At 34.7% G+C, this 26,176-nt stretch overlaps 1 protein-coding gene and 2 long non-coding RNA genes across 3 annotated transcripts; 2 read left to right on the top strand and 1 right to left on the bottom strand.

The window, feature by feature from the left end:
* Nucleotides 1-1,104: 1,104 nt before the first annotated feature.
* On the bottom strand, nucleotides 1,105-4,446 carry LOC145633808 (uncharacterized). The gene is made up of 2 exons (XM_081685542.1): nucleotides 4,277-4,446; nucleotides 1,105-1,675 (listed from the first exon to the last, which is right to left on the bottom strand). Exons 1-2 carry the CDS (start codon nucleotides 4,444-4,446, stop codon nucleotides 1,105-1,107), a joined length of 741 nt encoding a protein of 246 aa, XP_081541668.1.
* A 488-nt stretch (nucleotides 4,447-4,934) lies between these two features.
* On the top strand, nucleotides 4,935-6,007 carry LOC145593001 (uncharacterized). Its single transcript, XR_014102523.1, has 3 exons — nucleotides 4,935-5,141; nucleotides 5,245-5,311; nucleotides 5,787-6,007. It is a non-coding gene; the product is annotated as an uncharacterized LOC145593001 (long non-coding RNA).
* Nucleotides 6,008-8,172: 2,165 nt separating this feature from the next.
* Nucleotides 8,173-9,054, top strand: LOC145592929 (uncharacterized). The gene is made up of 2 exons (XR_014102506.1): nucleotides 8,173-8,613; nucleotides 8,952-9,054. It is a non-coding gene; the product is annotated as an uncharacterized LOC145592929 (long non-coding RNA).
* Nucleotides 9,055-26,176: the final 17,122 nt, after the last annotated feature.

Raw genomic sequence — 26,176 nt, 5'->3', positions numbered from 1 at the left:
TTTTTTTTTTGGAAAATTTCCATCGGTACACCCGTGGTTTTGACTTTTCCCATTGATACACTCCTAAATTTTTGCCTTCTTATCGGTACACCCATGGTTTGATCTTTTTTCTAACTGTGACTAACACCGTTAAAAAGTATTTCACTAAGTCAAAATAATTAAGGAAAAGACTATAATACCGCTTTTAAACATTTAATGTCTCGATTTGCGTGTCTAAAATTATTCGGTTAAAGTTTTGGGAGTTATGTTAGTCCATAATGATCCAAATTAACCCCAAATTAGCAAAAAAAAATAACGCAAATATCTCATATGCGTATAAAAAATGTCTCAATTTGAGTGTCGTTACTTTTTTGTGATAGTAATTGTTCGGTTAAGGTTTTAGGGGTCATTTTGACCCTTTATGAATCTAAATCGAACTCAAAATTGTCAAAAAATTAACGAAAATATCTCATTTTGCATGTCATAATATTTCTCATTTTTTTGTCATGACACGCTAAACGAGATATTTTCGTTAATTTTTTTACAATTTCGAGTTCGATTTAGATCCATAAAGGATCAAAATGACCCCTAAAACCTTAGCTGAACAATAATTATCACAAAAAAGTAACGACACGCAAATCGAGACATTTTTTGACACGCATATGAGACATTTGCGCTATTTTTTTTGCTAATTTCAAGGTTAATTTGGTTCCTTAAGATATAACATAACTCCCAAAACTTTAACCGAACAATTTTCGACACGCAAATCAAGACATTAAATGTTTAAAAGGGGTATTATAGTCTTTTCCTTAATTATTTTAACTTAATGAAATACTTTTTAACGGTGTTAGTCACGGGTGGGAAAAAGACCAAACCATGGGTGTACCGATGGGAAGGCAAAAATTTAGGAGTGTATCAATAGGAAAAATCAGAACCACGGGTGTACCAATGGGAATTTCCCTTTTTATTTTTTTTAAAATGAGAAGATGAGAATTATTATTGCAAATCAAGTTCCACCAAAGCTAAAACACTTTGAGGGAAATGCATCCATATAAACAAGTTCATCATTACCCCTCGTATCCCATCTAGCTAGCAATTAGATGAGCCACTGTATTCCCGCCCCTTTTAACATGAGAACAAACGGAAAAAAAAATCAAACAAACTAGACAAGCGCTTAATATCATCATACACTACAAAAATTGGAGCACGACCTTCCTCGGCATTGTCAATAGCTTTCGAGACATTGACTGCGTCTCCCTCTACCCAAACATTCTGATAACCAAGGTGATTTGCCACCTGAAGTCCGAATTTGGTTGATGTTGCCTCCGCGACATTAGTCTCCCACAACACATTCATCTTTCTCACAACTGCAACAACAAGTTTCCCAGATTTGGCGCAAATGGACACCTCAAGACTAACAAACAAGTCGTCTAAAATATGGGTATCCAAATTGATTTTCACCACTCCCCTAGGTGGAGGGGTCCAAGAAGATGCTGAAAGCACACGCCCTATGCGAATAGAAGGCGAAAATACTCTTCTTGCGTAGTTGCAGTAATCCTTAACGAGGCGACGAATAAATCCCTCTACCACCGATAATGTGTTGAAGACCTCTTGCTCATACACAAACTTGTTGTGGTAGAACCATAAATCCCAGGCAATCGTTAGAATTTTGCCAACTTCTTTAGAGTCCAACTTGCTAGCAAACCAACACACCTTTGAAGCAAAGGAGCCAGGATGTAACACCCTAAAAATTCCTTTTTTTAAAATATCTGTTTCGCCCTGTTTAAAACTTTAAATAGGAATATCTAAGACATTACCACCACCGTGAAAACGGTTAAGGCAACTATCAAGACACACAGCAGAAGACTAATTTCAAAACCATTCAAAACAAGTCAACTTAAAAAGTCAATAACGAAAGTAAAGTCAAACCAAAGTCAAACAAAGTAAAATAAAATCAACCTACAACTTGGAACCATTGTAGGCCCTTATTAAAACCAAAACCGAATTCAAAACCCTCGTTAGTCACGCATAATAATAAGTCATAAATAAATAAAACAATAAACACATCATATACTTATAGAAACTAGCATGATTCGCTCTTCACTCATGCCCATTCATGAAAATGCTTTCATCACCTGAAAAGCTTCTCTCTACTTGTTTCCACTACTCTCCATTAAAAATGGGTCATCATAGGGTCAAGATAAAGACAAGGACAACAACACACAAAACACACAATCAGCAAAGCTGAGTACATAAGCGAAATCAACACACTAGCATACAATTTCATATCAACACACAACTTACCTCGTTGCACCTGTTTTTCAAGCATACAACATTCAATAAAAGTTCTCACTAGACACTACATAATTTATTTAATGTTGACTACGCATCAAACGGGTTTCCCACTCAACCTCCCCCAAATAATCGAGGTTACTGACACGGGAGCTAACCATGCTAGCATTAATAACCACTCATAGGTGGCGGAATTCCTACGCGTAATAATAAAAAAAGGAATGTACAGCGTCCTGTACTCCAGTAGAAGTTGTGATCAAATATAAAGTCACATAACTCCCCCCATATGTTCATACTTAAGTTATATACCCTCCAAGAGTTTTGGTGCATAATCTCTTTCACTGTACGTTATTTACATATTATTAGACTTGGTGATGACTCTCAAACCATAATCATTCAATCAATAGTAATTATTCAATCAATCAAATATACCAATTTAATTCTTGAATAATTAGTGACCACACAATATTTAATGTTGAACCCTTTTAAAATCTACCTCGGTGTCAAAGACACCTTAAACGCATAAAGCGCCACAATTCCTATCCCTCGGTGTTAGAAACACCTTAAGTGCACTAAGGCACCAACATACAATTATTCCTCGTGTACATAGACACTTATATGGCTTTTTCCTCATGCTTATAGCATCAATAAAAATTATATGAACTATAATAAAATTCCTTTTCAATATTCCAAACCAAATTAAACATTTAGTTTAATTAAACATGCTCTCTAACATGCCACAATTAAATATGTGGTTCATAAATAATATTCCAATTATTATTTTCCATTCAATAATCCATCACAAATAAATTATGCTTCATAATCCAATCACCAATAACATCCAAATCATAATTTCCAATCCAAACCAAGCATGATACTACTTGAAATCAACCAAACACATTTAGCATGCTACTACATCAATATAATTATGCTAAGTACGCGAACGTACCTTGTATATGATCTTAAAATCGCCACGACTAATAGAAATCGCTCACTTCAAAGTCTCCTACAATTTAAAATCATAGAAGAGTATTAAAATCCTCTCTACACAAATTTCCAGCAATATATACTATTACAAAACCCCTCATAATTTAATTAAAACAAGTTGAAATTATGTTTAAACAATCATACTTTAATCCCAATTAATGGGTAATTAAAATTCCTTAAAGAAACTTGATTTTAAATGCTCTACCAAAAATTCCAGCACTATATTTTAATTAAAACTTGTTGTAATTAAGCCTTAAAACACTTTAATCAAAGGTCTAACCTATTATACATCATAACCCTTCAATAATTTATAAATCAAGAACCTAGGGTTTAAAAAATTGGGGATTTTTAATTAAAAACATAATCTGAAAATTAATTAACATAATACTCATAATCAAACATCAAAATCAAATCCCAAAACTCATAATTAACAATTAGATTTAGGAACAAATTGATTTTTAAAAATAAAGATTCAATTTTTTTTATTTTTTTTCGAAACCATGGCAACGACAGCCACCACGGCACGGCTGGGTTGCTGTCGCGCCCCGCCTGTGCCGCCGCGGCTGCTGGCCATGCGCCGGTGGCCTGCGGTGGTGGTCGGTGGTGTGTGGGTGGTGGCCGGCCGTGCCAAAGAGGAAGGGGAAGGAGAAAAAGAAAAAGAAAAGGAAAGAAAAACAAGGAGAAAGGAGAGAGAAGTTTACCTTGGGTCTCTACTCTGGGCAAAGTTTGATTTGCCTCATGTGTGGAATATTTATACCCCTTCTCTAGAAAACCCATTTTCCCTAACTTTCCTCTTTTAATTTTTCTAATTCCATCCTTAATAAAACTTTACTAAAATAAAACTTTCCTTAAATTAAACCCTAACTTAATTAAATTAATTAATTAAATAAACTTCCCTTTTATAAATATTTATTAAAATAAATAATTAAAATACTTTAAATAAAACAATTCAATTTAATTAAATACTTCTCAAAATACTTATTTTAATTTAAATACGTATAAAAATACGAGGTATTACACAGGAGGGCTACTAGCAATAAGATCAGCAAGGTTATAGTTGTCCCACACCATCCTAGCTTTGTCACATTCGAAGAGAACATGGCAAATAGACTCTACCTCCACTCCATAGCACACACATAATTCGTCTTGAGCAATATGGCGATGATACAGGATTTCTTTAACTATCATGTGTTCTCAATACGTGAGCGACCAAGGACACCAAGCCAATACCCGGACCTGACATTGTACCCCCTGTCTTTCGAAGGCCACCAAAAAACTTGTTCTGTAAGAAATGATAAAGATAGAAGAATTTGGAGTATTTTCCCACAGTCTTCGGGGGTGAAAGATCATTCACAATATCCAAGTTCCAGGAACCCTTGTCAAAATCAATGCACAAAGCCACTTTAGCCGTGGGGTCATAATTATGTCACGCCAGGCTTGAGTGTGGGGAACATATACCATGGCCACCAGTAGGGGTGTTCAAAAAAACCCGACCCGATTGTCCCGTCCCGATTTCCCGATGACCCGCAAAAAAGCCGATGGGAAATTAACAATTTTTTTTGTTTTTTTCGGGTCGGGTACCCGTCCCGCTAAAATAATAGTTTTGTGGGCCGGGACATGGGGCAAGCTTTGCTATTCTCGGGTACCCAGATACCCGTTTAAAAAAAATAAAATTTTGCTACTCCCTCAACTAGCCCAGCCCACTTACACTTAGGGTTTCATTTTTCTTACCCCAAAAAAAAAGCCACCATCATTCACTCAGTCAGATTTCTTCTCTCTCTTTCCTCTTTCTTGCGCCTCATCTCCTCTATCAAAAAATCATCTCAATCAATTCTTCACTCGAAATTCGACCACATTCATCATCAAACATAAGTCGATCTCAGGTTAGTTTTATTTGTACTATTTTCGTGGTATTGTTGTAGTTTTTTTCATGGTATTTACTTTAGTTTTTATTAATCTAATTATTTTTTTATCATCAATTGCTAGATCTAAACCTTAACCGCCTCTGTATCACCGCTGTCCTTGACTCCTTGACGCTGACCACTCTAAAACGGTATAACAAAACTTTTTCTTTCTCCCCAAAATGTTACCATTTTTTGTTAATTTTATTTAATAATTTGTCTTGTTCTTTATGTGAATTTTCAAGTAATCGGGTTGAATAATGGAGTTTGTGTTTGATTTCTCTTGAATTTAATAATTTTGTGTTTGATTATGTGTATAATTTTATTTGATTGTTTGTAATCTGCGAGTAATTTCTTGAAAATGAAAATTGCCGTTGTTAATAGATCTATCATTTCTATGACAATATAAATATTTAATGCTTATCTGAATAGGCATGGGTTATTGATTTATTTTTCAATTTTTGTAATTCTAGCTAATTTAATTTCATATAATTTTTTTTTTAACTTCCTGTTTCTAGTTTATTATTATGTTTTTTTTCCCTTCTGTTTTATCATTCTCTTTTCATTTAAATTATATCCAGTTTATATCTATATGTGATATGTTATTGCATTATTTGTGTTTTGTAGGAATGAAAGAATTGGTTTTGGAACAACCGACGTCCGACGATTGTTATTGATGAGACAATTGAAATGTCGGATCTCACAAGTGAATGAATTGAAGCCCTCCCATTTCGTTTGTTGTGTGGCTTTGTGCCATTATTTGTAATTTATACGTTTTGAAGTTATGTAATTATAGACTCAAAAACTTTGTATTTCCATCCTTAAACTCTAGCTTGGATTTTGTTTTACTTTGATTCGTAGTTTAAAAGGTATTGCATGCTATAAATACAACATTTTTAAAAAATAAAATTACAGCAGGTTATTTTAAATAAATTACAGCAGATTTTCAGTAAAAAAAAAATAATATTCAACAGGTTTTTACAAATAAAAACAACCAGCATCACCAGATTTTAGATTAAAAAAATAATGAATAAAAAAATATAAGAAAAACCCGGGTACCTGTATGACCCGTCCCGGATAATTCGGGTACCCGATATCCGGGTACCCGAACTATCCGGGACGGGACACGGGACGACTTATCAATTACCCGATGATCCGGGTACCCGTATATTCGGGTACCTGAATATCCGGGTACCCGAATTTGAACACCCCTAGCCACCAGGGAGCCAAAACTAAATTATCCTAAATTTCTTATTAGATCCATTTCCAATCTTCCACACAAGGCCCTCAAGAAGGAGCGCCTTCGACCCCCACATACTTCTTCATGTATAACTCGGATCATGAACCCGATAAGCCTCAAGGACCTCTTTAAAATACCTTGCCTTCAACACCTTGTGTGTAAAAGAAGTCGGACAAGTATGAAGATGCCACATTTACTTAGTGTAGACACCTGATTGTGTCTCCCCAAAACCAAAACCCAGTGAGGCAGTGATGAATATCTTTCATGTAATTTGATTATCAATCAAGTTGAAATGTGAAAGAGTCTCATGATTCCTGATCTGTTTTAATAAAAATACTTCTTTCTGTTTTAAAAAATCATTCATTTCGTACCCTAGTTATGAAAAATGTCCAATCCATTTTATTTTACTCCATGATAAGGGTCCAATAATGGTGCAGTTAGATGGGGTTTGAAAAGACCTTTCCAACGATATATTATAAGCTCAATTTTGATGAATAATGAGTAAGTTATGACCAAAATACTAAATTGGGCTCAAACGGGATTTTACCTACGGCCCAATGATCATGTGGAAGGTCCATAGGTTTAATCCCATTCTTAAACTAATTAGGATTTATTAGAAGCTTCTATAAGTTTCTAAAAGATCTTAATTATCCTTTTTAAAAAGATAAGATCAAAGAATTGGATAAAACTTTCCTTTTTTAAGTCCTAATTCTTTTCGAAATGAAAGACGTTCAAAGATGATCATATATTGTTTTCGTGCCTCATAATTTTTTTATCAAAATCTTATATGGTTGGATAGATCTTGAAATTATCTTTTTAATGATATATTATAATATTAATTCCGATCTATAACGAAAAAGATATGAAAGAAATACGAAACTCTTTCCAAAACTGACACCGTCTCACTATTTCGGCCATGTCTTTTATTATACAAAAGATTTTAATTTGATTTTAATTGTATTATAAAGTAGACTTCAAGAGATTTCCAATGACATATTATATGCCTTATTTATTGGACTTCTAGATAAAAAGTTATGATAAAAAACAAAATCCGCAAAAACTGCTACCGTCGAGTCTTATTTCGATTCGAATTCGGATTCTTTTATGTTCCTTCGACCCTGTTTTTCCCTTATAAATAGGGTCGTATTTCCCCATTTTTATTCATTCACAATCATTAACAATCATCTATTCTCTTCTCTTTAAAAGCTAGAAGCTTATGCTTTCCTTCTCTCTTGATTTTCTAAGCCTTGCCTTTTCAAATACAACATTCCTTCTTCACGAGTCTTAGACGCACCTAGCAAAGCTCGAAGTTGCCTTCGCCCTAGACGTGAAAGGTTGATAATTTTCGAGGGTTTGGTCCCAAATCCCTATTTAAATTATTTAAATTAATTGTTTGATTTAATATTTCCTTGAAGTTACTAACGTGTGTATTCTTTTGATTGAAAGAGATACGAGGCAAAGTAAGTTGTTTTATTCACTACACCAAAAAGTGGAAAAAAGAACACATGATACACAACTGTCAAACTAGATAGGCGATCTCTAGAATGATATAGATTCCTATGTTAGATGAACGTTTTGTATGATGAAGCATACAGATCGCCTCTTTAAGTTAATCGCTCTATTTGAGTTTTTGATTTTTTTTTTTAACAAATTGTGACCTTACAATATAGAACGCCCTACTTAGCTAACCGTTTCTATTTGATTTTACAAACCCTAGAAATCCTTCACATCGTCTAGTCGCCTCTTTCTCCTTGTTCTAAGTTACCAGCCGCTCTTATCATGAGATCTTCACTCTCATCCCTTTCTCTCTCTTTTTTCTCTCTCATCCTAATATAGTCAGTTTTCCCTTTTTAATTTCGTTTGAACCTCTCCCCACAAATACAATCTCAAATTTTTTTCTAAAATGTTGTTTGGGGTTTTTCAATAATCTTGAAATTGTGCGCTAATCAAGCCCAAAATTCAATTAAAATATGTATCATTTGGGTAATTTTTTCAAGGTTACAAAGATGCAATCTTTAGGTGAGGATATAGATTGCTAATCGTGTTTTCTGGATTTTTAAACCCGGAAAAATTGCAGCTCGTCATTTTCATCCCGCTGCTCTGTTTTCGCCAATTATTTTTGCTGCTTCTTCTCTCAAAGCTTGTTCACCTTTGCTCGATATTGCTCAAATCTCTTTTATAATTTTGGTTTTTTGCTCAATCGTCACAATCAATGTAAGTACTTCGCCAAATTTTGCATGTAGTAGAAATTCTGCTTTTTTTTTTTTTTTTCTCGTGCAAAGTCAAGAAATTGAATTGGGGGGTTTTTGTTGTACATGATGTTCGTTGAAATTTCTTGTTGGTTGATTTGGCAGCATTTTGATACCATATTTACATTTTTTAGTGAAGAAATGAGCAAATCATGTTGGTCTCAAATTGCTAGAATATTCTTAACTACTTTTGATATTTAATAATTGTATCATATGAATTTTAGATTAAATTGCTGTAGTTATTCATACATGAATTTCAATTATTTTTCTTGATTTTCTCCTTTGGTTTTCTTTTTGATGCAGATATATAAGAGGAAGAAGAAAGATATTCTCACAGTTCTTCTTCAGTCATACATTTTGTTAATCTCTCGAATTTGTTCTTCGGTCATTGTATTATTTATTTATTTTTTTTAAAAAAAGGGTCATTGTATTAATAGTCATTGTAATTTGTATTGATATTATAATTTATTAGATGAATACATTTAATTTTGGTATTTCTATATTGTATATCTACTACTACCATTTTTGTTTGGTTTGGTTTTCAATATGAAATTGGGATGTAAACTTTCGTAGACCTGCAAAATTGCAGGTGGTATATTTTTTTTAAAAAAAATAAAAAAGAAAAGAGAACGGTTGTGTGTAAGAACCGTTCTCTTTTCTTCAAAATTTTTAAACATGTTTTGGGAAAAGAGAACGGTTGTCTCACATAACCGCTCTCTTTTATTTTGCATACAAATTGCCTCTTTTACCCGTTCTATAAACTTTAAACATCGCTTAGTAGAAGAACGGTCCTAAGGCGTTCTATAAGGCCCATTTCAACCGTTCTCTATTGTATTTTTTGTAGTAGTATTGCTCTATTTATTTAGGAATCATGCTTAGATAATATCATGTTAGGATGTCTTTATGATTCCTAGTATCATATTTAGGGTAATAACTAATATTCCTAATATCATGTATGTTTCTAGTATCATGCTTAGGTTGCTTCCTATTTTCTTCTATCATGCTAGTATCATGTTAGGAATAAAGCTTTGATCTTTATTGCTTAGTGACATGCTAGAATTTGTTATTAATCATGTTAGTATCATGCTTAGGATCTTGCTAATATTATTATTCTTTGAGATTGAGATTATTATGATGATGATTGTTATTATTATGTTGTTTGATATATTATTGTTATTGCTTGATCGTGCTCTCTCTTGCAGGTTTAAGGGAATTTGTACATGTAATCACGCTTAATAAGATAATTAATAATCTCGTTTAGTCTAATATGATTATAATTCAAGTGATTGCCAACCATAGATTTGATTGTGCATTAATATTCAACCAACATAGATTAAACAATTTTAAGGTTAACCTATTGGTTGTATGTTAGTCAGAAAGCGCACTTGAATATGAGAAGAATAAAGTAGTGGCCTATTGTCTTTCTTTTCTTTTTTGGAGGGGGCGGAATACTATTCTAGCCAAGGCCCATTTCATGTGTTAAGTGTCGCTAAAAAGTGGGCTTTTTCCTAAATAAGCTTTTTTCCATTTTAGGGCAGGTTTAATCTCTTTTAGGTTGGATTTGTACCTTCATCCCCAAATATCCAGTCATGGTTCCGGACCACTATGGAGTTAGCGATCTCATAAATCGTGAAGGGCTGTAACCTTCACCTTGTGAACGGTTTACAAGTTCCTAAAACTTGTTGGTGACTCTTTTACTCTAGCTTCCTTCTCTTTGGACACCACCATACTTTAGTGTATGATCACATTGGGGCTCAAGTGTGGGATGCTTAAAATATTCCCTGTACTTAGCAAGCAATGCTTGGTTAAAAATTTCAAAGTCACGGAAACCCATACCACTCATGGCCTTGGGTTTATACAACTTTTCCCATGTTTACCAGTGCATCTTACGATGTGGGTCCAAAGACCCCCACCATAATCAAGCAAATAGGGAGTGAATTTCCTCTAACAAACCATCCAGGTTCCTAAAAACACTAATCATATAAGTAGGAATGGCTTGGGCAGCCGCTTTGATCATAATTTTGCTTCCCGGGCCTTGACAACGATTTTTCTTTCTATCCCTACAGCTATTCCCATACTCTTTCCTTTAAACAAGCAAAAATCACCTTATTAGATTTTCCGATGATTGTGGGAAGCCCTAAATATTTTTTATGTCGCTCCACCTCAGTACCTCCAAGAATATTATTCACGATTTCAGCCCTCCGAGAAACAGAAACACTTTAGATTGATTGTTCTTATTGTTATTGCTTGATCACGCCTTTTATGCAGGTTTAAAAGGAATTTGTACTTGTAATCACGCTTAATAAGATAATTAATAATCTTGTTTAGGCTAATATGATTATAATTCAAGTGATCGACAATAATAGTTTTATTTATGCATTAATATTCAACTAACATAGATTAAACAGGTTTAAGATTAATCTAATGATTGCATGTTAGTCCGAAAGCGCACATGAATACGAGTAGAATAAAGTAGAGGGATATTTTATAGGGCGAGTTCTTTCTCTTTTAGATTGGATTCGTACCCTCATCCCCGAACACCAGTCATGGTTCCATACCTATTGGAGTTAACGATCTCCTAGATCGTTAAGGGGTGTAACCTTCACCCTGTGAACGGTTCACAAGTTCCTAAAACTTGTTGACGACTCTTTTGCTCTTGTTTCTTTCCTTTTAGACGCCACCATGCTTAAGTGTATGATCACAGTGGGGTTCAAGTTTGGGGTAATAGCCATTATAATTTGGGTATCAGCTAAGAATCAATCCAATCTTTCGCGTACATATGTAATAGGATTAGTACCCCTGTGTCATGTGAAAATACTACCATGGTAGCCCAAAACACATAAACTACAATTATCAATTGGAGCTTTGAAGGCATCCATAACCCTTTCACTCCGGGAACATCCCCGACCCTCTTTTTCATTATGGTTAATAATTTCATTAAAATATCTAAACATAATGCAAGGAAGAGAACAATTATTTTTGATATGCTCTATCATAAACCTAGGGTTGAGTAATCCTTGCTCTAGGGTTCATCGTTCTTTGTAGTAGTGTTTTGTGGTTACTCTGTTTCATAATGATCGACATGTTTTAATATTTTTTTTTAAATTATTTTAAATATTATTAATACTTTCTTCGTTCTTCTTTTACTGAATCATAGAGGTGTCAAAACTTGACCTGACTCACCTGATCCGAAAAGTTCTAATTTAGATTTTGACTCGCATAAACATAATAATTTCTCATGACTCAATTTTGAAATAGATCCAACCCGATGTGACTTCACTGAACCCGATCTAGCAGTGGTATAGTTGTCCCTCCATTTTCCAAGGAAAAAGTTTTTTTTTTTTTTAATTTAAGAATATACAGTAAAACTGTATAAATAAAAACACTTACAATAAATATCACAATGATGTTTATGGTATAGTGGTTGCCTTGGGAATAAGCCTTGGTTTTAGGTTCAAAACCTTCTCTAACGTTTTACACCTTTTTCCCTCTTCTTTTTAGATTTTTTTTTCCGAAACCTTCTTTTTGGATTACTCTAGTGTTCAACAAGTTTTTTTTTTTCTTTTTTTAAAAAAAAATTAAATTAATTTTTTTTCCCTATTTCTGTATTTCCTCTTCTTTTTGGATTACTCTTGATGAGTCTATTTTGTATATATTTAATTCTTCGTCCCACGGTCATATTTGTGCTTATTTGAGCTCTGCGTAGCTATTTTTTATTACTAATATACGTTTTCTAGTGTTTTTGTAGAGTTGGTATTATTTTGTAGTAATTTGCAGAATTATGTCAATTCTCGAGTTTATTGAGCCACTACAAAGATATTAGAGTCGGATCGTATTTTATGACCGTATATTTAAAGCCTAAGACCGATTTAAAGTAATTTAACTTAGTGAATAAGGCTCGATTAGAGAAGATAAAGGTCTACAATATTATAAAGGAGTTGGACTCAAGTCAAGAAAGTCCTTGACTCCATGTAACAAATCCAAGGTGCAAAGAAGCCCAATCCCAAGTGCTGGGCGTGTAATAGCGGGCCCGATCGGGTGACCCAATGCCCGATCGTTTGAGTATGCTGTAAGGAGCATTAAGCCGGTTTTTGCTCTTTGATTTGGGCCCAATATAGTACTCCGTATCTGACAGGAGCAGCTTTTGGAGAGAGTTTCAGTGGAATTGGGTTTTGTTGCTTATATAAACCCAATTCACAATTTTGGGGGATTAGCTTTTAATATAGTTCTAAGTTCTTGCTTTTCATAATTATTATTAGCTTTGTTTCTTGAATTAATATTAGTGGCAGCCTTTTTTTTTTTTTTTTTTTTTTTTAAATTCCTTAGTTTTGACTTTTGATTTAACTTCTTGAACCTTGATTAGCTTTCCCATAGCTCTTTTTTGCCTTTCTTTAGTGTAGCTTTCATTATTAGCTTTTCCATTAGTCGAATTCTTTAGTTTTGATTACTTATATTCTTTAATTCTTCTATTATTGTTTCACTTTAGCTATATTGTTATTATTATTGTCGAGTTCTATTTATATTACTTTGTTTTATTATTGTTTCACTTTAGTTTTGATTGATTTATTTGTCTTCACTTTAGTTAATTTGTGTTTCATATTTGTTTTATTATTATTGTTTACATGGGCGGAGCCAAGGGGGCTGGTGGAGGCCCGACCCCCGTGGCCCAAATGGTGACGTGTATAATATGTATTTTGGCCCCCCTAAAGTAACAAATAAATAGCAAATATTTACCCTATATATCATGTTGTTAGTGATAGCCTAGTTGGTTGTTGGAGCTTTGTATGGAGAGGGAGGTCTAAAGTTCAACTCCCCACTATGAGCTTTTTTTTTTTGGGTTAACTTTATCGTTTTTTTTTGCCCCCTTAGGTTTTTATTCTTGACTTCACCCCTGATAGTTTAATCATGCTTAATTTAATTTCTTTGTTTAGTTTAGATTTAAGTATGCACGAGTATTTTAATACTAGGGTTCTTGGGGATCTATAAATAATATGAAGGGTTAATTTATTATTATTGATTGTCAATGCTTGATTGATTTCCTATTGATTGATTTAATAATATGCAATTAGATTTGCACAGGTTTAATTGTATGAGTTATGCAATATTGATTCGAGATGAGAATTGATGTTTAGGCTTAGTTTCAATAGGCAGGTTAATTTATAAATGGTTAAGTCAATATTAATTATGTGATTGTAATAAGTAGTGAAAGCCCTTTATGATCTGATTAATTGATGCATTGATGATTGATTATTATGTTTTACCCTAGAATATTGTTTATTGGTGAACCTATACCCTAGGCTTTTATTTATTGATTTCTCCCTACTTTATTTCTCCCTATTTAAATTCATAATATCTATAATTTAGTTACTTGATAGTTAGATTATTTTAATTAATTAGGAATAAAAAGACTTGTTTGCCTTTGGATTCTACCCTACTTCCCTATCTACTTTAGTTAGAGGACTTAGGTAATACTTTTGATTAGGTGATACGACTCTAGCTTGTCAACTCTATTGTTCAACAACTTTTTTTAATTTAGATTCTTTCCCCTATTTCTTATTTTAGGATTTTTTTTTTCCATTTCTTGTTGTTGGATTTCCTTTTATAGTTCATAATTTGTATTAAGTAATACTTTTGTTGAACCGTTGATATATTGTGATTATTAATGGGTTACTTTATACAATTTATTAATGAATACATACATATCTATATCTATATATATTTTTAATATATATTCTCTTTAACTAAAGGTGCTTAAATTCCATTTTTTACATTTCAAATTAATAGATTACGATTAAATAATTGTTTGTAACTAAGTTTTAAATTTTATTTACCTATACTCCGTTCCTAAAAATTTGACTCACTTACTATTCATGTGGTCAAAATAAAATAACTTTGCCCACATTTTATGATTTATACAATCAAAATAAATTAATAAGGTTGATTTTATTAAATTCCCCTTATGATAAAATTTTCAAATATCAACATTATAAAAATTTTACTTATACATAGCCGAAGTTATTGATGGTTAAAGACGTTCATTAAAGATCGTGCAAATGCAGAGTGAATCGAACTTTCAAGAACGGAGGGAGTAGTACATTTGAAATAATAAGATTGGTTTGAGAAAGTTGCGTTTATTTTTAACTATGTAATTAACTTGATGCTAAGGTAGTTGCATTGGTTCGTATTTATCAATTATTGAATTACATATATAACTTGGAATTGGATTTACAAACATAAATTTAGTCATTTGTTGGATAATTTTCTTAATATATAATGAAATTTTTTTTACTCCTCATTTGTCGGAATAATTGTCATGTGATTTCGGATAAATATCAATCAATTTATGTGATCAATTTTTTTCTTGAGATTTTTGTCAAAATATAAAACCTCCGAAATTTGTCCCCTTAGATTAAAAATCCTGGTTCCACCACTGCGATTTGGACAATAGAATTGACACCTCTATTGCATCATAGAGACTTTTACACTATTCCCATAATCTTCTTCGACCATAATTTAATAGTGATTTATACGTGAAGAAAAACATTCATATGGAATCTTCTTTGACCAAAAGTATAATTAAAGGTATTAATAGTCAAATTAATGTATTGATAAGCGTGATATCACTAAATATAGATAGCCTCTAAATAATAAAAACCCTCTCTCTCTCTAGCGCCCCTCTCTCTCTCAAACCCTTTCGCCTCCCCCTGCTCCAGCCATGAGGCTCGCCGGCCGGCGTGCGGCTCACCGCCCATGCCACGGCGTCGGCGAGCCTCCGATCTTCTCCTTTAGTTTGTTTTTTTCCTTTCTCCTTTGCTTTTTAGTCTTCGTTTTGGTTTTTTTTGTTTTTCCGGCCTAGCATCGCGCACCGCTTCCCCTTTTCGGCCGCTCCAGTTTCTCACCGGCCTTGCTGCCGGTTTTCGTTGACGCTTCCCCGCCGTGGCTTTGCCCCTCCGTTGAGTCCGTCGTTGCGTCGTTGTTTTCGAGAACGGGGAGGGAGATCCCTCTGAGTCCCTCGCGTAGGGCCGTTCTTAGTCCCTCGCGTAGGGCCGTCGCTGCCGCGGTTCAGTGGTGTGGGGGGTATGGGCTTCTCGGGCGGGCATTGGTGGTTCGGGTTTTATTGTCAGGCAGCATGTGGGTTGGGTTGGTGAACCTCGGAGCTTTGGTGGTTGTGCTCGGAGTGGCGGCGGGGTGGGTTGTTAGGGTTTTGTTCGTTGTCTAAGTTTTTAAGTTTTTCCCTGTTTTTTCTTTTAGGAGTCTTTGTGTGCTTTTTAGTTTTGTTATTTTTTCTGTCTGTGTGGTGTGGTTGGGTGATATGGGGCATGCAGATCGGTGTACCGATCTTCTGGTGCAGGATTTAAGCCGGGTTTTTTGGCTATGGGGCTTCGGTTGGATCTTCTGTTGGTTTGGACTAAAGGGTTATGCTTCCATGCCGATATCCGTGTTTGAATCGGAGATTGCCTTGTCTATGGTGAAGTGTACGACACCAATTTTGATTTCAGGTCGAGGAGTACGGGATTCTGAGCCAATGAAGGTTCACGTCAGAAACTACAACATATTGCCAGACCCCCTTGCAAGAGGCTGCATAGGACAACGTTATATGAGCTAAGGGTACTTAAGAAAGTCATTTTGCGAGTGCAATTGTAGTTTCCTTTATTTCGATCTTGTAATTGGTTCTTTTGTCTTTGTATTGTTCGATTACGATCTCTTATGTAAGTGCCGTATGGCTTATTATTAATGATTTTTTAATCTCCCCCCTTCAAAAAAAAAAAAAGCGTGATATCACTCATGATGCAGTAAAAAAACCGAAGAAGTGTTTTTTAATTATATATTATTAAAAATTACAAAAACTTGATAATTCGCCACACTAATATTGAGTAAATTCAACAACTACTTACTCCCTTTTAGGTCAAACTAGCTTAAGTCTCGTGCGTTTAAAGAACTTTATGTTGAATTACAATCTCAGTGCGTTCTACAATAATTCACAAAAATGTTGATTATATTGATGAATATCAATAATTTAAATTGAATATTATACTTATACTATAACAAAGACATCAAGGTTGGTGAATGATTTACGTCTTCGTCGTGTGCAATTACTAGATATATAAATGGATCAAATTATGGAGATAATTAAGTTCAAACATTTGGGTCGTCGTTGTATCATAGCTAGAGTTACTAACGATCTTTGGGCTAGTAAAATAGCCTAAAGCCCAGTTGGACGGATCCTATAAGGTCACACAAAGAGCCTAGATCATGAGGCCCATGATGGGCCTCATCCCCTAGTATGGCTGGCCATATGGAGTAAGGTTGAGGGTTATGGGCTTCCTAACCCTAGTCTAATTATAATATGATTATAAGTAGACTAGGTGCCAAGGGTTTTCATGTAATAAGAAATTAGCTGATCAGTGTGATCAAACCCTAATTAGAAAACACGAGACTAAGGCCTCTCAAACTCTTCTCTCTATCACAAAACTCTCTCCTCCCTCGGCGCCAGTGTGGTGGTTCGTGGTGTTCGGTGAGTCCATTAAAGGTGGTGATCGTGGTTTTCCTCTATCACTCGACCAATCTAGTATTTGTGGACGGCTCGTTCGAAGCTCGTGGACTAAGTAAGGAGCAACGCTTAGGGCTCTATTCTCTCCCTGATTTGCCTGTCGAATCGATACGTGGAATTCACGCTTCAAAGGTATGATTATGTGTCTTGTGTGTTATGCATGCGATCATGGGATTAGGTGCTTGATTGAATATGATTCATGATTTTCCGCTTAATAGTACCTATAAACTTCTTCAGTGGTATCAGTTAGCCTCTTGCATGAACGCGCTTGATCATATTAATACGATTAATTTGAAGTCCATGTTAATTTTATAATCAATTAAGAGGGAGACATTAATTTAATTATGGTTCAATTGCTATATTTAATATGATTAAACATTTGGAATTGATTAAATGTGATTTAATTATGCTCAAAATAGCCATGAAGAGGACCGAATTTTAGCCCTAAAGTATTGGAAATTTTCGAACCCTAACCCTAATTTATTCAAAAAATTCGAACCATATAAGCCTTAAAAATATGATTTTTGATACTTGTTTTGGTTGATTTCGTTTTAAATATGTTTCATAATTTAATCAGATTGATTAATGCATAAAAATGTTTTGTGTATGATCATCGATTTAATATAAAGAGTTAGAATTAAATTGGGATTAATTTTATGATGAACCCTTATTTTAACATTGAATGTTGATTTAATTTTAATTTTTGAACTGATTTGATTCAATTTAATTTTAATAATAGTTATTTTGATTAAATTAAAAACCAAAAAAAAATTAGGGTTCATAATTTAGGGTTCACCTCTCTTTAGTTTTAAGGCTGGCAGCAGCGGCTAGGTGGCGCAGCCATAGCGGCTGCTGATCTGGTGGTCAGTCCAAGAGGGGGGGGGGGAAGGAAGGGCGGCGGTCCTGGTAGTTGGGGTAGCAGCTGTGCAAGGGTTGCACGCTGATGTCGTGGCTGCCACTGCTATTGGGTGTTGGTGCGAAGCAGCCAACCACCGTGGCCAACCTCGGCTAGCCAAACACGTTTTTAAAAAAAAAAAAATTCTATATTTGAAAAATTATTTCAAAATAATTACAAAATTAGTTGGGGATAAAATCGGTTTTATTTTGGATAAAATCTTTTGTTTTAGGATAAAATCAAATATTCAAAAGTTGTTATATTTGATATTATCCATATTTAAAGTTGTTCAATTGTTATTATCTATAATTAAAGTGGTTAATTTTGGATAAGATTGATTAGGATATTCTGAGCATATTCTAAAAGGATAATAATTGATTTAAATAATGTGATTATCCCATAATTAAATTAGGATATAATTGATTTTAAAATTATTTGATTGGCTAGTAATTAGACTAGAATCTCCTGAGTTTGTTAGGATAATCATGGAAGATTAAATATGATTTATTTTTCTAGATTAAAATAAGATTTGATTCTATCTCATGCCTAAATTAAAATATTACCTTCGTTACAAGTTATGTGCAACGAATAGACATTTTCCCTCTCTGCTTTATGTCAAATCGTTGCACATAACCTGTAACGGAGGTTGTATATGATATTTTATATTTGGTCATGAATAATATATGATTTTATCTAATTATGATTTAAAATATGAGATATTTTAGGAAATGCGTAGCCTTACTTATGAACATTCGATGTTGTAGTTTAGACAAGTATGTTGAGTAATTTATTATATGGCATTTTATATAATATATGATATTATGTTTCTACATATTGTAGGCGTCGTTTGAAGTGCGCCTACGTTAAAACATGTGGTGAATATGCTTGGCACTCATAGGAAGTGGGAATTGACATTACGATTAGGGACAACGATTAGGGACAAATAAAATAGGGAGCCGCCGACAAGTTTTTAAGGAACTTTTAAACCGTTCATGGATCATAAAAGGCAACCACGATAAGGGACAACGATAGGCAACAACGATTGACCCGTGAAGGTTACACCCCATTCATAATCCATGAGATTACTAACTCCATATGGTTCGGAACCACGAAAGGAGGATCGGGGATGATGGTACGAAGTGAGTCATGGAGTCACATTTGCCCGTATTGGCCTATACTCGATTCTTATATTGAAAAGCATTCCTGTGATCTCAAAGGCATACAAACAATAATTCAATTCGCTCCAGACTATTATTTAACTAAATTGGTTTAATATTAATGCACACATAATTCTAAAATATTGGCGATCACTTCAATTAATAATAAGATTAAAAGGGATCCTAAACCGGTTGTCCAAATTATCTTATTAGGCGTGATTTTCAATTACATATTCCCTTTAAACATGCAATATGGTGATCAATAAAAAAATAATAGAACAACATTAATATTAAAACCAATTTAATCACAATTCCAACAACATAAAATCGTTAGAAAGATAATAAAAACAAAAGGAGCATGATCCTTACTTTGATTCTGTTTGTTTGCAACTACAAAATAATAAACGAGTTAGTAACTTCAAGGAAATAAATAAAACAATAACTAAATTAAATTAAATAAAATAAAGTTGATTTTGGGGCCAAACCCTCAAACAATTCTACCTTTCACGCCTTGGCTTAAGGACAGAACCTCGAGTAAAATATGGACTCCTTTGAGTACTTGAAGAAGGAATTTTGAAGTGAAAAGGGTAGGCTAGTGTTTAGGCTAATAGCATAGAAGAGAGAAAATAAAATAATAAAATTACTCCGTGCCCCGTACATCAGAAATGAGGGGGTATTTATAGGGAAAATGTGCTGAGGGAGCACACGGAACCCTAAAATGATAAAAACCCTAAAAAACGTACCCCGTGACACGGTCAGACTGTACCGTGACACGGGAAGCTCTACCATCAGACAGTACACTTTCCCGTGATACGGTACACTTTTGGAGTGACGCGGGAAATTTTCAGAAAACGGGATGAAAAACGCGTTAAGGGTTTACGCGGAAAGGACACGGAATGTCCCGTGTCACGGCAGACCTCCCGTGTCACGGGAAGTCCCACCGTCAGACGGGAAGGATTCCCGTGACACGGTGGCAGTCTGCCGTGACACGGGAATTTCCAGTCCATTTTCCGTCTAAATACATTTTTAACCCTAATTTCCTTCGGCTTTTTAAGTGCCGATTGATAATTTCGGGCCTTTTCTGACTTTTATTATTCGGGCTAAAATAAGAAAATAATTAAAATAAAAATAAACAAAAGGTTTGGGCCAAAAATAAATAATAAGACAATAAAATAAAAAAGGTTTGGGCTTAAAATTAATTAATAAGTTTGGGCTGAAATTAAAACTATGCCTTTACCAAACATCAAGACTAATCCATGGACCATTCAAAAGTATGAATTTAATAAAATACGATTTTTTAAGCACTCTCGGGATTAAATACTAAACCCGACCAATAGTGGCGGTGAAAGGTTATTTATCATCGGGTTTGGTTTTGGGGAGACATTTTTAGGTGTCTACACATATAGACTAGTGTGGCCCATAGGTTCTAAAATACGATCTGCGCATCGTGATGTATTTTTGTAATCTAAATACGGTCTGCAAACAATTAAGTATTTTTTTAACTTTTATTTAAAGTAAATAGATTAGTTATTTAAATAGTTTAAGTCCATAGAAGCCCATGAAGTGAAGGCCCAAAGGAGCAAGGTGGATGGAGATCCATGATGATTCAAGTGGGAGATTTTCATTTCTAGTTTTCTTAGGACTAAGGGGTCATACTATGTCATGTTTTATTGCATTAGTAGATTATGCATGTTAGACTTTATTTATGTTGATTGATGATGTGCTAGAGTTCACTAAATAATCACAACATAATGAATCTAGGTCCCAGTAATATTGAGAATGCTTTTCCAATTAGATACCCAACAATCCTTGGATAGTGAGTGATAGGTCGGCCTCCGTAGAGTGTCACTTGTTATTTTAGGCATTGTGGGGTAGATCACGTTCTACATATTTAATTGGTTATGCTCAACAAGGTTACCTAAAGCGTTTAGAACCTTGAAGCAAAGGGTAATAATTAAGCATGTGATGATTAATTATTCAACCAAGAATTACAAGAGTTGTAATCAGTAAAGAGTTTACTCACCTTGAAAATGTGATGCTTGATGGTAGGGCCTCAGTTCGATCAACTATTACATAAATAAAGGATCTTGGAATCACTTAAAATTCAATTAGGATCAATTAATATTGAATAAAGTGCTTTAAATTTACGTAATTATTAATTCGAATATGGTACTTTAATGTTAGGAAAAATACACTTTATTAATCCCAACTTTCACCCGTTTACTTTAATTAATCCCAACTTTGGAATATTCCTCAATAATCCCAACTTTAAGGTGGGTTATCTTTCTTCTCACCCAACCGGTCCCTTTACCTAATGTAGCAGGTTGCAGTCCTACGTGGCACTAGTCGTTATGTTATTTGATTATTTTTTTTATTTTTGCTTTAAAATAAATAATCCCTTTATTAATTTCCCACTCTCTCTCTTTCTTTTTTTCCCGTTGCAATTCTCCCTTCCCCATCCCCTATGTTTTCTTTGTTTTCAGCTATTTTTTTGTTTCTTCTCACATAGCTAACCATTATCAATGGCTGGAGGTAGAGTTTCTTCTAGGTCTTCTTCGAACTCGCGTGGAGGGTTGTACAACAAGACAAAATGTAGCTGTGGTTTGGACGCCATTGTGCAAACCGTGAAGAAGGGGCAAAACATTGGATCCAGATTCTACGGTTGCCCAAAATGGCCGGTAATTGTTTAAATTTAGATAATTAAGCTTGAATTAGTTTTAATTGCGTTAATTGTGGCAAATTTGAAATTCAAATTGCAATTAGGGTTTTGATTAAAAAGGGTCTTTTTCGTACAGGATACCAATTGCAATTTTATGAAGTGAGTTGACTGTACAAATGGGGATGATTTGCGATTAGAGATATTTGAAAAGGACACTACAATTGCTGAATTGGAGATGTGGAACAAATTTCTTGAAGACAAATTGAAGATAATGCAAGGACAAAGGGAAAAAATGGAGGTGGTGCAGCAAATGAAAGAAGAACTCAGTGAGATGAGGACTGAGCTCATCAAATGTTCAAGGAATGAGAATAATTTGTTTATGGCTCTATTATTTTCTTGGGTTTTTTTTCGCCATAATGGTGTTGTACTTAAAGTAGAATTGGTGTGTTAGGTTGTAACCTGTTGATATGAAATGCAATGAAGTATGTTTTGATTCCAAAACAAGGCCTTATTTTGTATGTTTTTGTTTGCAAAGCATAAACAAATAGGAAAACAATTAAGACAAATAATCATGCAAAGTCATGACTACAATAGGTACATTATGTACCAACCCAACATAAAAGTTCACAAATCCAAAATAAACAAAGCTGCAGCAATTAGTTTGATACACAAAAGGAAATAATGCCTTAGCTGAACCAATAAGTTCACGAATCCAAAATGAACCAAGCTACTTGTAATTAGTCTGATACTACTACTTGAAATTAGTCTTCCCTAAACTGAGTTTAACATGAGCACATAAATTTTCACTGAGTTGGCTGATGGAGGGTTGATTGCTGACTTGAGATTATGTAAGTCACAGGTTGGTCATGGGTTGGCTTGGGTGTCAGTCGTCCTCTCCTATTTTATTGGCCACGCACTTATTACATATAAAAGTAGGATAAGTTAGAATAGTTAAAATAACACACCAATCAAATAAAACCAATTTGCAAAGATGAAACACATACATTATGCTGTATACTCCCATCCTCAACAATGTACACACCCACTCCTCTTGGAATTCTCTATCTTCCCCTACCACCACTGTACCTACCACCTCTTCCTTTTCCTTTACCTGCAGGGATCTCAGCTTGGCCTCTTCCTCTCCCTGCATATGTATGAGCTTGTCTTCTCCCTCTCGCAGAAGAAGATGTAGCTGTAACAGAACTCTGACCACCTCCTCTTGATCCTAACCCTGCTCTTATAGCTCCGCTACCTCTCCCTAGCTATGAAGGAAGGGTAGTGATTGAATGGTGTGGAGCTGATGCAGATATTGTAAGCTGACTTGAAGGGTTTTCAGCTATATTGCTGTTAGGTGGTTGGGTATATTTTCTAGGCCTTCCCCTAGGCCTTTTTGTGGGTGGTTCAGTAGGGGGTGGTATTGTGTCCTGTTAGGACATCCTCTTTTGTTATGTCCCTTGAGTTTGCACAAGTAGTAGGTCATGTCAACACCAGACTTAGTAAAAAAGCCACATTTTTTAGGGTTATCAAAAGGGTCCCTAATTTCATTTTTCCTTGGCCTCCCTGGACCAATTTTAATTGGTGGTGGGTCCATGGAACAATGCAACTTTGGTAAAAACCTCTCACCTTTTAGGAGTGGAATTGAACTTGTCCTAATCAATTTATACAAGTAACATCAGGTATATTAGTAGATTAAGTGTAAGTAAGTTAGTGTTACAAAGGAGAGTAGTTAGTTTATACCTGCATAAGCTTCTAGACAAGCTTCCCTTGTGTAGCACCTCTCCACATAGTCTTTTGCTTCTTTGTTCAAGAAGAATATGAAAGCAACTACATGGCAACAGGGAATGCAAAGCATTTCCCACTTCCTACGACTGTAAGTTTTTTGTTCCAAATTTACAACAAGCTGGTCCATGTTATGACTGACATTGAACAACATATCTATTGAAGGCTGCACATCACAGTAGGTAGCTTTGTGTTTCTCCTTGTCCAATTTTTCTTGAATTCTTGGGCACAGAACACCTGTCACTTTCTCCATATCCTGCCTTTTCTTGAGTAGCCTCTACATCAAGCATGTTTAGATTTCTTCTAACATGAACAAGAGGTGCTTTGTTCTGGCATTTATTATGTAGCCATTGAAAGTCTCATCAATATTGCTGGTTATTGCATTAGTATTTAATGAAGTACTCAAGAAAGCTTTGTAGAATAAGCTAGGCTTATAGGCTTTGAATGCCTGAGGTGCTTCAGGATTCATTACAGCTAGCTCCTTCAATGCCTTTTCATAATCTGGCATGTTGTAACACTTTGCAATCTTACAAAATTGCAATTTAAGTTCATCTCCTGTATAGGTCTTGTGCCAGTTGACAGATATATGCCTAGCACAATGCCTATGTTCTGCTTTGGGCAGAACAGAGGACATAACATTGATAATAGCCTAACATCAAAGTAAATGCAATAGCTAGTAAGTACTAAGCCAAATCAACATTTAAATATGTGAAAATAGTGCGTTATAATCATACCTGGTGCTCATCAGAGAGGACTGCAACACCATCACCCAACTCTAACACTTTCTGTAGATGAACAAAAAACCACTCCTAACTCAAATTATTCTCTCCCTCAGCAATTGCCCATGCTACTGGGAACATTTGGTCATTGGCATCCCTTCCTACAACACAAAGAAATTGACCCCCTAGAAAAGTCTTCAGGAAGCTTGCATCAACAACCAACACTTTCCTACACCCATCTTTCCATCCCTTAGACAAACCCTCAAAGCACATAAACAATCTTTGGAACACAAGTGGACCCTTTTTCTGTTTGTACAGTAACAAGCTCAGTTGCACTTACAGGGCTGCTAGTCTTCAAAGATGCAAGATAAGCTCCTACTTTTAGGTAGTGCTCATGCATGGAACCATGGAGGAGGGTATGTGCAGCATATTTCACTTTATAAGCAAAGACCCTATTCACAATGACCTTGAAAGCTCTTTTAATGCACTCTACTATTTCCTTTGCAAGCCAATGTAGTCTGCTTTTGAATACTTCTAGGAATTGTTTGGCAACCCAAGTAGCTTTCAACTGCCTATTCTTCTCCATGTTCCTTTGGCAGGTATGCTCTCCACTAACCCTCTTTACAATCATGGCTGCCTTTCTTGAATGCCAAGATGCATAAACATAGAAAGGACACCCTTTAATGCATTTCACTCCTAACCTCTTGTGTCTCTTTTTGTTCCTAACAACAAAAGTTAGGTTCTTTCCCTGTAGAACAGCATATTTGGCCACTGCCTCCCTGAAATCTTCTCTTTTAGCAAATCTTAAACCCATTTTCCACTTGAATTGACTGAAATTTGTATTTAGGCTTACAAGCGTGCAAATCTTTTCTTCCTCAAACCAACACCTCCCTCTTCTTCACTCTAAGGCGGTGTATCAATGTCCTCATCACTATCCTCATATTCGCTCACATTTTAACCTTCAGCCACTGGATCTTGAACACCTAATTTCCCCTCAGCTACTTCATGTATAACTTTAGAAGAAACCTGAACTACCGTTGTAGGGAATATTTCAAGCATTATCCCTAGCTTGAACCCCACTGTGAACATACACTAAAGTACGGTGGCGTCCAAAGGGAAAGAAGATAGAGCAAAAGAGTCGCCAACAAATTTTAGGAACTTGTAAACCGTTCACAGGGTGAAGGTTACACTTCTTAACGATCTAGGAGATCGTTAACTCTAATAGGTCTGGAACCATGACTGGTAGTTCAGGGATGAAGGTACAAATCCAACCTAAAAGAGATTGAACCTGCCCTAATAATAAGCCTCTACTTTATTCTGATCGTACTCATGTGCGCTTTCTGACTAACATGCAATCAATAGGATTAACCCTAAACGTGATTAATCTATGTTGGTTGAATATTAATGCACAAATAAATCTATTATTGGCGATCACTTGAATTATAATCATATTAACCCTAAACAAGATTATTAATTATCTTATTAAGCGTGATTACAAGTACCAATTCCTTTTAAACATGCATAAAAGGCGTGATCAAGCAATAACAATAAATACAAATCAAGAAACATGATAATCAAAATAATAATCATCATAAACAATAATAATAAAAATAATCATAATAATTGTAATAAAAAATCATCATCATCATGTTAAAGCATAATAATAGCAAGATCCTAGGCATGATACTAAAATATTAATAACAAATCCTAGCATGTCACTAAACATATAAAAATCAAAGCTTTAGCCCTAACATGATACTAACAAAAA

The sequence above is a fragment of the Chenopodium album genome, chromosome 1, assembly GCF_948465745.1.
Source record: "Chenopodium album chromosome 1, dcCheAlbu1.1, whole genome shotgun sequence".
Lineage (NCBI taxonomy): Eukaryota > Viridiplantae > Streptophyta > Magnoliopsida > Caryophyllales > Amaranthaceae > Chenopodium > Chenopodium album.
This window is presented reverse-complemented; position numbering and strand designations above follow the sequence as displayed.

Coding starts and splice junctions, on each gene's coding strand:
- LOC145633808 (XM_081685542.1), bottom strand. CDS start 4,446: ATGATAGTTAAAGAAATCCTGTATCATCGCCATATTGCTCAAGACGAA. Junction 1,676..4,276: donor ATTGCTAGTAGCCCTCCTGT/GTAATACCTCGT, acceptor TTGGTTTGCTAG/CAAGTTGGACTCTAAAGAAG.